General features: G+C 37.7%; 1 protein-coding gene across 3 annotated transcripts in view; it reads left to right on the plus strand.

The window, feature by feature from the left end:
* Positions 1 to 13334, plus strand: part of GRM1 (glutamate metabotropic receptor 1) — a 179624-nt gene that overhangs the window by 37135 nt on the left and 129155 nt on the right. For all 3 annotated transcript variants that reach the window (XM_061990262.1, XM_061990263.1, XM_061990264.1), the window contains exon 2: positions 569 to 818. In XM_061990262.1, the coding sequence (XP_061846246.1) occupies positions 569 to 818 (250 nt within the window). The remainder of the gene's footprint in view (positions 1 to 568; positions 819 to 13334) is intronic.

The following is a 13334-nucleotide window of genomic DNA, read 5'->3' on the forward strand; positions in this document are numbered from 1 at the left end:
TATTGCAAAGTTATTGGAGATAGAAAGTCTTTTATTCCGAGAGAACTATCAAGTCTAAATTTTAACTGTCATGATCATTGGTCAGTCAGAACAGATCAGTGTGTTTTAAACTTACACAAGTCTTTCACTTAGTTGTATAAGTATGGACTGCATGGGATACAGAACAGCTTTGAATGAAATCATTTTTTCTCTTTAGCATGGCTGTTTTCCTGGACTAGCACAACTGTGATTTTTGCCATAGAAATGTTAATAAAACTTTATTTTTACTATTTGAACTGTCTTTGTCCCTTTTCCTACCTATCTATCCCTTCTTTGCCTTTAATATTCACTGGTAAATAAGTGTAAGAAAAGAAACTTGCAGACTCCAGGTCAGTATAAGACCTAATGATACATGGATGTCTTGTTGCCCCACTAACCTCTGTGTATGTTCACTTTGGTGGATCTCCTTTGCTTTTCCTTCTGCTAATGCTAACTGATTTTTTGAGGAAAACTCTATCTTTCCCATCATAGCTCCCTCTAAATTGGTCAAATGCATGGTATAATATGAACTTTTTTTTTTTTTAAACAGGGAATTATGGGGAAAGTGGAATGGAAGCCTTCAAAGAGCTGGCTGCCCAAGAAGGTCTCTGCATTGCTCACTCTGACAAGATCTACAGCAATGCTGGGGAAAAGAGCTTTGATCGCCTGCTCCGCAAGCTGCGAGAAAGGTTACCCAAGGCTAGAGTGGTGGTTTGCTTCTGTGAGGGAATGACAGTGAGGGGGATCCTCATCGCCATGAGGCGTCTGGGAGTGCTTGGGGAGTTTCTGCTAATTGGAAGGTAAGGGATTTGAGTGTTATTTCTTTGCCTGTCCTTTCCCTCTTGTCCTGCAGGCAGTGCTTTTGTTTCAGAACTGTTCAATTTGGGCTACCTGTCATCTCCATGTTTACTTGTCACAGTAATGAAACGTGGCAAGTTGGTAGACAAGATCTAAGGAAAGGAATGTGAATATGTATACTAACTTAATCAGTGATGTTAACTTTTGCTGAAGTCAATGTTAATTACTAAGTCTTTTATATGGATATATAACATCAATGCTTTTGTGCTTTTGCATGCTCTAGGGGAATGTTTCATACACAGATTTTATAACTAAAGTAGGGAGTGAAGAATTCTGGTCTCAGAATGTGATCTGGAAGTTTGACACTTGATAGAATTTCATGTGTTTCACTGTCTCCTGATAATTTGAAATCCTGAATTATTAAATGGTTTTGATTATTTGAACTTTTTTCCAGTGTTACAATTACAACCTGGAATTCTCAGCTGTGTGCTTTGCTCTGATTGTTATTGAAAGCTAGAGCACTGATGTTACACAGATGTGTTGTTTAAAACATCGTATTTGCTGGTGTCCAAGTCCGTACATACGTGTGTTTTTCATCTTACCAGAGTAACAGTGCAGACGTGTTGCATAGGTAAAGGCTATTTTATCAAAAATAGAAAGATTGTTTTCTTCCTCTAGAGTTTATCTTTGTAGATATTCACTGAAATGCGATCATTTTTGTTCTATCAAATATAGTCTATCCATGTTTCCATTTTTGTGATAGTTCACATTTTAGACAAATTCTTTGACTTTCACCTTGATTTTTGCAATATCTTTATGTGTTTTTCCTTTTTGATGAACCTTGCTCAAATGATGAGGACTGACATTTTCTGTCTTCTCTGTTAGATTGATAATGACCTTTTTAATCTTTCTATTTACACTTTGGGGTTTTTTTTCTTAGCTATTGTTTAAACACTTTTCTATCAAGACATTTGACAGTTGTCTCTGTACCTATTTTGCTTCTATTGCTTTTTTATTCTATTATCATTCTGATATATCAGACTTCCTTCCCTCCCTTTCTTTTTCTGAAGTCTTTGTGTTTGTCATTGTTGTGACTGGGATGCTCTCCTTTGCTCTGTGCTATAATATTGGTCTTTTTCTGCTTCTACTACTCCTCAAAACTCACCATTATGTTTTCTCTTGGTCAACTAGCTAACCTGGCCTAAGTAATCATATGACAGCAGTCAATGACTCTCCTTTGATAGTTTATTTTTGTTGCAATCTTTGATTGCAATCTATTTGGAGTGGAGGCTGTATCTGTAGAGGAGAATGTAGGTAAGATAAGAACATTTTGAAAACTGCCAGCACTAAAGTGAAATTGAGTAAGGTGGTTTTGAAACTGGTGCTATGTTCTAGATGTGTGCATGTACTTTTCATCTCCATCATTCAAACACATCAATTAAAATGAATAATGGAATGTTTCAGGACTGACATGTTTTAAATGTTTTTTTTTTCAGTGAGTAGAAGAAACTATAATAAGATTAGTTTGAGTGACAGCATCCCTGGTCTTTTTGTAAATGTCCTGCAGGTTTAGGCAATACTGTGTTTTCTTCATGTATAGTTTTCACTCTGTAGTGGTGTCTTATTCACCTGATTTTGGTGCCCATTCTTGACAATGTCCATACAGAGAACCAAAGGAAATTGGTCTCCTACATTAAGCACCAAAACTAGGTACCTTGGTGGTACAGACATTTGTTTCCTACTAAGCCACTTACTTGATATAGTTGGAGATTGATGTGTGCAACTTTTCAGCTTTAAATTTTGACAAGCTTTTACCAAACATTACTCTACTCTTACTTGATTCGAGTGTTTATCTTGGAATCTGCCCGGTAATGTTACTCTGAGCTTTTTGTCAGAAATTCTCACCTACTAAGTGGTAACAATGTAATTTCTTTGGAAATCAAAATGTATTTTTCAGTTTGGTTTTCACATGCTTTACTTTTATGCTGGTAAAATGAGTATGGGAGATTCCTCTTTAGGGCTGGGTGGGCTGCTACATTTGTAAAATAGGCTGGTTATTGCATTGCATAGAGTGGATTGTACACAACAGCTGGTTGAAATAAAAAGTATTATAGGGCTTGCACATGTTTTATATATGCCTAGAGAAGTAAAATAGAAGACATTTTCTTTGAATTGTCTCAATCAAGTGATTTAAAAAAAAGGCAAATCTAGCAAACTTATTCACAAGTAAGTTGCAGTGAAACTGCAGTGCTATGAATTTGGTCATCTATATACAAACAGGAACCAAGGCACACATTAACATCTCTCTGACAGGCTGTTTAGTCTTTTTTATTCAAGCACCCAGCTAAGCAAAAATCCAAAAGCATTTTAAGAACATTCTTTTAATTGAGGGAAGTTTGAGTGAATGTGAAATCAAGATTTTTTTTTTTTTTTCAATAATGAGCTAAACAAAATCTTTAATTTACTCACAGGTTTATTATCAGCCACACTGTTTTTGACCCTGTATTCTGCTCTGACTCACTGTTAAGAGGAAGTCTTTACAAAGGGACACCTGGCTAAATAACTCTCTTCTTGCTATGTCTTCAGTATTGCTATTGATCAAAGCAGTTAGGAATAGCTTATCTTATCTAAATCCAAGGTATCAGAAAGGGATCTTGGAAACAAATTTTACTTCAGTACAATCTGGGGATAATGTGCTGGGAATTATAAGGGGTTACATTGTGACATGAGAAGAGGTTACAGTCCTGCTTGATGGAGAATGGCAAGTGTTCTGAAATTGATGCTAAGGCTTTAAAAAGTGACGGAGAAAGGGAAGGGAAAAGGCAAAACTTTGTTATGGTTTTATGTAAAAATAATGATTGGAATAGTAACAGATCAATTAGAGACAAAAATTATGATAAGAAAATAAACTGAACTCTTAAGAGAGTTCAGGTGTTAACTCTTTTAGCAGGAATTAGTTTTAATGTGAACAGATTACGTAGCAAGATGTTCAACATTGTGTATCTACTCATGTTTATGCAGGCCACTGGGTTTTATATTAATAAGCATCAATTAGCTTTGTGAGAATCTTGCAAGGTAGATGAATCTCCTGTATATCTTCCAGTACACTGCATCAAGACAAGGCATGTAGCTCATTTTCTAGCATCTGTGCAGGTTAAGGCAAAGCAAACGAAAGGCACAAATGAAATCTCCAATTTTAAGAGTTACACTGAGATCATTGGAGAAGAGATATGTTAGATTAATAGCTGGAAATTAAAATGCTCTGTGGAAGTTTGCAAATCTCTCAAACTTCTACACACAGTGGTTTGTGTAAATGCATGAAGAACTTTAGGGAAAACGGGATATATTAATGCACATGGTGTTTTTCAGTATAACGCTTGGTAATGGACTATTTATCACCCTACTTCCATAGGCTTTCCAACATTTTATGGTCTCCATTAGTATTGCTCTATAAGATGTTGCTCTATAGGATGTGGATGATGAATTTTAAGTATTGGTAGGATGACCTCTCCAGAAAATTTAGACACTTAGCAGTGAAGATACTGTTGGTTTGTCTACTATGAATCTAGTGCAGGAGAGGGAAAGTCAGTTCTTTTTTCTATATCTGATAAAACCATTTTAGCATAGCATGACAGAGCTTTCAGGATTTGTAGTGTGATATTTCTCCTGACTACACTCCCTTCACAAGCCAATATTATTTGACATTTCACTACACACTTTCTAAAATATTGACAGGACATTGTCCATGTAAGCTGTTTGGTCCTAACACCTGGCATTATTGGATATGTGGAACCTGATCTCATCCAGGTGTAAGAGTAAACAGCTTGTTGGTTAGTTGACTGAGAAAGGTGCCCTGACTCTGTCAGTCCCTGTGTGGGAGTAGCTGGCAAATGGCTGGATGGGCATTTGGCTGCTCACTAAGGCTGACCCACCATAGATGACATAGGTTGCACTGCCAAGAGTATAAGGATAGATATTTCTTTTTCTCTTTAATTCAGCTTTTGCATCACAAATATTATAACAAATATCATCTTCCATATCTTGCCAAAAAGACTGCTTGCCTTTTTCTCTGCGATGAATCCCTGGTGCCAGTGGCTCCTGTATTAACTAGAAATTGACTGAGAATATTCTGCCACTAGACTGAGATATTTTTCATACAGAAGATGACCATTAAAGGATTTTACAGTTCTTTTCAAGCTATACTAGCTGAAAGAAAGATGCCATACTTTGTCTCCAATGCAGTGTCTTCATTTACCACAGGGACTGCCCCGTGTTTATGATAAATCCATGGGAAATGTCTATATTCTCCCAAAGGATCTGAAGTGTTTTTTGGTATTTAACTTTGTTAGAATGAAAAAAACAAAATCAAAACTTATTACAAAAAAATCAGTAAAAGCCAACAGTGTATTGTCAATGGGGAAAAAAAAATCTGCCAATCTGCCTTGTGCTAGCCTAGATTATCTAGGATAGGTTTGGGCCCTGTGAATCTGGAAAAAATAGTAGATATCACACAGTACACCAGCTTACTGTGAGTGAAAATGTGGTGTTAAGAAAACTGATACTAATCCAGCGTTATGAAATGGATGCGATAGAACCCAAATGACTAGCATACCATGTGCTGGGTATTTTGGGAAGGTAGTCTAAGTGATAACGCATAATGGTTTGAAAACCTGAAGTAAAGATGATAATGAAAGTGATATGCTGATAAATAGGAAGATAATAATTTAAGCAGAAAAAGGTTTACTCTTCTTGCTGCAAACAACATGAAAGGACAGTTTTATCTGTCTGGTACCTCCATGACCAAAGACACTTAGAGTGACTGTTACTAATGGGTGTGTTGCTGTTCATGCTCCAAGTTAGTGGAAGACTATTTAAATAGGTATTTAGATCTAATTAGAGGTTTAACTGAGTTCAGATTCAAATTTCTGGATTAAAATTCAGGTAGATTCAGTGAAAAGCTGAACTCATTCACAATCATTGTTCAAATATTTCAAAGTCTAATTGAAGTTGGCAGATAAGCAAATACTGTCAGTGAAGATAGTACCACCTGGCAACATCAACCCATTTCCTGAATGTTATTAAGGTTAGTAATAAGATCCATTGCTAATTTTAAATTTGTATTCCTTATTCATTGATGGTTCAATTCGTAGTTGCATTCTGGCACCTGTAAGCTGTGATGACAATTTGTAATGTGTGGATGAAAACAGCATTACATGATATATGAACAAGCAAGATTTGTTTACCCTCTAGCCTAAAATAATATCAATCCATGTTAAAATGGCATTTCATGTCAAGTGTCAATTAAATAGGCATATATTACAGCAGAACTGCATGTGATTTAAGTGTCTCTGTAGTTTACATTTACAGCTCACTGATAGCCATTCCATGGCTGTTGCTTGTTGATAGAGGTGATGAATTCAGATACAAGATTGAGATTTACTTAGCTGGGATTTTACAGAGCACTTTTGTGCTAATCTTAACAGTGGGAACAGTGTTCACTTATTCAGACACAAGACGATACAAGAAATGTACCTATTGTTTTTTATGGGAAAATGGGATTTATGTATTACAGTGGTCAGTTTTAAACATTTTTTTTTATCCTTTTTGCTTACTTCCCTCTTCTATGTGACATAAGGTAAACTATGTCTCTGTGAAACTTATCTTTCTTATGGACATCTGGAATGAGTTTCAAAAGCAAGTATTAGCCCTCAGATATTTCTGTGGATATAGTCAGTATTTTTTATCAGGATGGTCTTTTTAAAAGATTGTAGCTGAGATATTGCTGCTTTTGTAAACGTTACTCAATTTTACTGATCTCCTTCCCCTTTTTGTAACTCAAAATGAAATAGTTTCTCCTTCATGCAATAAAAGTAGGTAGAAGACAGTAAATCTCAGTCATGATCTCTTTATGTTATTCCTAGTTCTTCTTAGAGGACTATAAATTATTTTAATAATCTAAATATACATCTTTTAAAGTAGTGTGAAAGGTTACTGCTTTAACAAAGAGGATATATGAAATCTGTTTGAAGGCAATGTACACTTTTTAAAGGTAATCATTAGTGTATCTTTTTCATAAATGTTGATTGTATCGAAGACAAAAGGCAGTGGTATTTTTCTATTTCTGAATGTGTAATGCAGTTGATTCTCAAGGTGAAGTAATACTTAAGCCACTGGAATACAAGAGGAGAAAAAAATCATTCAACTAAGCATCTTGAAACACGATACAAAATGTAGTGCTTAAACTCCATGATGGTAAAACTTGTGACAAAACCTTGTTTCTGGATTTCTGGTATAAATTTTCATAATTCTAAGGTGGTTTATGCTTCTTAGCAAAGGCTTAGACTTAGTTCAGTGTTTTCTAATTGTCTTGGCATTGATTCTGTGGGAAGAGTTATCTGTGTGAGGCAGACACTCCTTTTAAATGGTTAGGAAACAAAGCAGTTTATAATTCTATTGACAATAACTAAAGTAAGATCCTAGTACTGTGAAGAGGAGACTGAGGGAGGAACTCATTAATACATATAAGTATTTTAAAGGTGTATGTCAAGGGGATGGGGTAACGTTTTTTTCTGAAATGTCCAGTGATAGGACTGGGGAAAATAGACAAAAGCTGGAATACAAAAAGTTCCACTTAAACTTAAGGAAAAAGTTCTTTACTGTGAGGATGAGGGAGCCCTGGCACAGGCAGACCAGAGAGGGTGTGGAGTCTCCTTTGGAGGTTTTCCAAACCCACCTGGACACATTCCTGTGCAACCTGATCTAAGAGGATCTGCTTGAACAGGGGTCTTGGACTGGATGATCTTTAGAGGTCCCTTCCAACCCCTACCATTCTGTGATTCTGTGAACTTAGAAATTTCTGCAGTGTACTTCTACTGCTTTTCAGTGCTCAAATAGAAATAGAACTTAAAGCAGCTGTAGTAAAAACATGAGCAAACTCCTTCCTCAAAATATGAAGTGCTATAATTTTTTTTTTTCAGATTTAATTTCTTAATTCTAAATGGCAAATTAATCACCTATTTTTTTTAAGAAATAATAATAATAAAGATTAATATTTCCTGGAATACTTTACTAATTTTGTTATTATTTTAGATTAATTGCTTTCATGTTTCCTGCAAGTCATGGTATATAAATGAGTATGGTATACACATGGTATAAAAACAAATAAGTCACAGAATCACAGTATCTTAAGGGTTGAAAAGGACCTCGAAAGATCATCTAAGTCCAGCCTCCCTGCCAGAGCAGGACCACCTAGATGAGGTCACAGAGGCACTCATCCAGGTGGGTTTTGAATGTCTCCAGAGAAGGAGACTCCACAACCCATCTGGGCAGCCTGTTACAGTGCTCCCTCACCTGAACAGTGAAGAAGTTTTTTGTTGTGTTTCTTTGGAACCTCTTATGTTCCAGCTTGTACCAATTGCCTCTTGTCCTATCATTGGATATCACTGAGAAGAGCCTGGCTCCATCCTCCTGACAACAGCCCTTTACATATTTGTAAACATTAATAGGTCACCTCTCAGTCTTCTCTTCTCCAAGCTAAAGAGCCCCAGCTCCCTCAGCCTTTCATCATAAGGGAGATGCTCCACTGCCTTCATCGTCTTTTGGCCCTGCACTGAACTCTCTCCAGCAGCTCCCTGTACTTCTTGAATTGAGGGGCCCAGAACTGGACACAATATTCCAGATGTGATCTCTCAAGGGCGGAGTAGAGGAGGAGGAGAACCTCTCCCGATCTACTGCCTGTAGCCCTTCTAATACACCCCAGGATGCCACTGGCCTTCTTGGCCACGAGGACATGTTGCTGGTTCATGGTCATCCTGTTGTCCACCAAGACCCCTAGGTCCCTTGCCCCTACACCACTCTCTGAGTTCATTCTCCAATCTGTACTGGTATGTGAGGTTATTCTTTCCCAGATGTCATCACTGTAGATAATGTCAACATTTTCTAGTCATCCAAGGACTGGTACTGTTATGTGTAAGTTATTGACTGAAGATAATCAGAATTGCCTGAGCTGTGTTCATACAAACAACCCATAATTTGATGGAGACAAGGAAAAAGTAATTTAGATTGCAATTTAAGCACTTTTTTACCGAATCCTGGAAAGCAGTGATGGAAAAGCTTTAGAGCTCCTGTGAATCATCAGCTGGCTGCATTTTCAGTGCAGCAATTTACTGCTTGTTTAAACCTTTGACTCATTGACAAGAGAAGGTAAAATAGAGGAGGCTAGAGTATTACGAGGAAAACCCATATATTTTGGTATAGTACCTTATTTTCATGCATTTTTCTGTTTCCTTTCATAAATGCCCTCAATATTATGGCCTTGCTGGACAGCCCCTGGTACCTTTCCAAGGCTGGAAAATGTGCTTATTATTCAACAATCTGAGCAGCTGAATTTGCCTGAAGAGACGCTAGCCCTGAAGCATCTCTATGAACATCCAATGTGGAAGTTTTAGGTCATGCAAAGGTTGTAATATGTATGTATTATGTAATAGAAACATAATATTTCTATAGTTGAAATTAAACTGGAATCAAGGCAGCTGGCTGATGGTGGTAGTTCCATAATTTGTTGCTTTTATGCTTTATCTTTCAACCAAGATAATCTCCTTTCCATTTCTGTGGCATGGTAGTGCTTTAGGACGTGAGACAATGTTAAGAACTTGTTTCACAAAGTCAAAACTTGCTCTATCATGTTTCTATTTCCTCTTCAGCACCACAAGTCTGTGTTGATGTAGGACTGAAAGGCTGCAGAACAGGCCAGCTCTTGCCCACACTTCAGTCATTGCTATCTCCATCTTAATTCAGTTATTTGTATGTCAGAGAGGGGGAATCAAAACCAAAAGTTTGTTTCAAAGGCTTGCAAATTCACTACTGCCTGATAACTGTCCTGGCACTTATTTCAACTGACTTTAAACTGCATGCATTATTTACTATGAGCTATTTGTGGGTAAGCTTTGGTACTCATACAATTTGGACTCATACAATTATTCTCTATGCTGATGATTTGGCTTTACTTCTTCAATCTGTGCTAAGTTTGGATTTTCCTCTTGGCCCTCTTTTCCTTAAAGACTGGAGGGATGCAATACAAGCAGAATTAGAACAAAATATAGACTACTATTATTTCATTTAGTAGAAGTGTAACGTGGGTTTTGTTTTGTTTGGTTTGGTTTTTTTTCTGCTTTGAAGAATGAAAGGGAATACTTTGGTTTCTATCCAAAGAAGACTTTGCTAGAAAAGGTTGAATGTCAGCTCTTACATGTTAACATGAGGATTATGAAATCTGCGTAATAGGTCAGATATAAGCACTTCTGTGAAATTGTGAATTCTGAAATGATGAACTTGAATGTGACTCCAGTTATGGTTTCTGCTGATTCCTCACAGCAAGTTGAATCATTGTAAGTTGCTATTTCTGATGGAGTATCTAAATTTTCTCCAGTCTTCCTCAAATCTATCTCTGAATATACATTTTTATCAGCCTCCTTATTGTTATTTATTATTTGCATTCTTTAGATGCTCTTTGCATGCTGCATTTTGTTCCTTGCATCTTCATCCACTCTTTCTTGGTCTCCCTGTCCCCATTTATGTGACTCTCAGGACTTTCTTGCTGGTTAACATACTGAACTCTTCATCACTTGTCATCATCATGGGGCTTTTATTTTTTCTAATAAAGGATCCACATGGTTGATATAATTTCCGTTTTGTGAAGTCAGGAACAATTTTAGCATTTTCTTAATCAGAAATGCAGATAAACAGGTCGTCCTCTTGAAAATCCTACTCAAATTTCAGAGATGTTTGAGGAACAGGTTAATTTCACAGTTCTTTTGCCTGGTTTGTTTATTCCTATTCTGTTAGGCAGTATTGTGTCTTTACACCCTTTATTGGGAAGTCTCACCCAAAGCCATAATGAAATAAACCCGACAATTTGGGAATGGCACATCGTCTTTTTGTTTGTGGATCTAAGATAGCAGTAAAATAGCAGAGAAGACCTCTTGCTACACACCTCAGAAGTAGCTATGCAGCTATGTAAGACTGGCCTTTTTATTATTATCATCTGTTCTTGATAGGACTTTGCTTTGCTATTGCCATTAAAAAATAGAATATGAAGCATTTGTTTCCGTATTAACTACTATTACCTTTACAGACCTGGAATAACGTAAATGTAGTTGAGTTGAATCTGGTCTCCTGTGTTATCCCCAAAATTTTAGGACTGAATTTGGAAAATAGGTAATGGTATAAAGAAGAAAAAACTAGGTAAATGTTCGAGCTTTGAAGTCAGGCAATATATTGTTTTCAGAGTTGCAAACTTTGTAAATGTGAGGACTTACTAAGAGGTAACATGACGTAAGGAAAAGACCAGATGGTGAAGTCTATTGAAAGTACTGCTGCTAAGACCAGTACCCAGACAGATTTATAATGGAACAACTAGAGTACAAAGCAAATGCAAGAATCTGCATTCCTTTCAAATGATTTTGTTTCAGCAGTGTGAGTACGACGTGACAAACGAACTCAAAATGAGAATGCAAAGTTTAGAGTCTTCACAAGAAAATTACCACTACTCTGGCACGAATAGCTGATACATTGGAAGACTCTATTGCCATTCAGTAAGACCTTGACTAGCTTGAGAATTGGGCAGAGAGGAACCTCCCAAGGGAGGACAAATGCAGAGTCCTGCACCTGGGGAGGAACAACCCAATGCACCAGTACAGGCTGGGGATTGACCTGCTGGAGAGCAGCTCTGCAGAGAGTGACCTGAGAGTCCTGGTTGATAATAAACTAAACATGAGCCAGCAATGTGCCCTCATGGCCAAGAACGCCAATGGCATCCTCTGGTGCATCAAGAAAAGTGTGACCAGCAGGACAAGTGAGGTTCTCCTCCTCTACAATGTCCTGGTGAGGCCTCAACTGTGTCCAGTTCTGGGCTTCCCAGCTCAAGAGGGACGGGGAACTCCTAGAGAGAGTCCAGTGAAGGGCAGCCAAGATGATCAGGTATTCCTTATGAGGAAGGGCTGAGAGACTTGGGGCTGTTTAGCCTGGAGACGTCTTGGAGGTGACCTTATCAATGCCTATAAATACCTAAAAGTTAGGAGTCAAGAGGCTGGGGCCAGTCTTTTTTCTGTAGCACCCAATGACAGGACAAGGGGTAACGGGCACAATCTGAAACACAGGAAGCTGAACACTTGAACATGAGGAGGAAGCTCTTTCCTGTGAGGATGAGGGAGCCCTGGCACAGGCTGCCTACGGAAGTTGTGGAGTGCCCTTCTGTAGAGGTTTTCAAAACCTGCCTGGATGCGTTCCTGTGTGACCTATCTATACAAACTTGCTTTAGCAGGGGGCTAGGAGTAGGTGATTTCTAGAGGTCCTTTCCAACCCCTACCATTCTGTGATTCTGTGAATATTGTATTCAGTTTTGGGAACCTCACTACAAGAAAAACACTGAACTGCTGTAGCGTTTCCAGAGTTGGGCACTGAAGCTGATAAAGCACTTAGAGCACAAGTCTTGTGAAGAGCAACTGAGGGTACTGGGATTGTTTAGGCTGGAGCAAAGAAAGCTGAGGGAAGATATTGATCACTCTTTACACTTACCTGAATGGAAGTTGTAGTAAGGTGGGGATTGATCTCTTCTCCCAAGTAACAAGTGATAGTACAAAAGGAAACTGCCTCAAGTTGCCCAAGGGGAGATTTAGATTGGAGATTAGGAAAACTTCTTTAATGAAAGGATAGTCAAGCATTGGAACAGGCTGCCCAAGGAAGTAGTTGATTTACCATCCCTGGAGGTATTTTAAAGTCTTGTAGATGTGGCATTTTGGGACATGGTTGGACTCTAAGATCTTGAAGTTCTTTTCCAACCTAAACAATTCTATGATTCTAGGAAGTAGGAGAGGGCGAATTATAAGAGCCTGTACATAAGAAAGAGATGGTGAGTGACAGGGTTTCAATTTCAGGCAATGATGATTTATTCTGATCCAGGCTGACTGAGTCTTAATAAATTGCACTTACGTAGTGAAAACAGAATTATGACTCCAAAGTGGAGAAAGTGATGGATTACTAGCTCATAAAGACTCAACACAAGAATGTATCTGGCAATACTGAAGATCTCCAGTAAAAAAACAAGGGATTAATTCTGTTTTCTTGGTGCTGTGAATCACGAATAACCCTCTGGACAACAGTGCCATTAAAGTGAATGTGAAATGAGAATAACTTTCTGATAAGAAATGCATACCTATTAGAACAGAAAAATGTCCATATATTCTAGGACATATGTTCCATATGTCAGGGATGATCATTCAGTGCTTGAGATTCAAAGAAAGATCTCTTACGTCCAATTTTTTTTTTTTCTCCTCCATGAAGAAATAGATCTCCTGTGAGTGTCGCTAACTGGCTGATTTGTTTCAAGTCAGAAGATTGACATTCCTTGTGATTTTCATCCTCTGTATGGAAATTATAGATGTTGTGCTTGTTTGTTAATGCCTGATTCTTGTTTAAATCTTCCCAAGCTATTTGCTTCCACAGAAAATTAGTTGCATCCG

The sequence above is a fragment of the Colius striatus genome, chromosome 2, assembly GCF_028858725.1.
Source record: "Colius striatus isolate bColStr4 chromosome 2, bColStr4.1.hap1, whole genome shotgun sequence".
Lineage (NCBI taxonomy): Eukaryota > Metazoa > Chordata > Aves > Coliiformes > Coliidae > Colius > Colius striatus.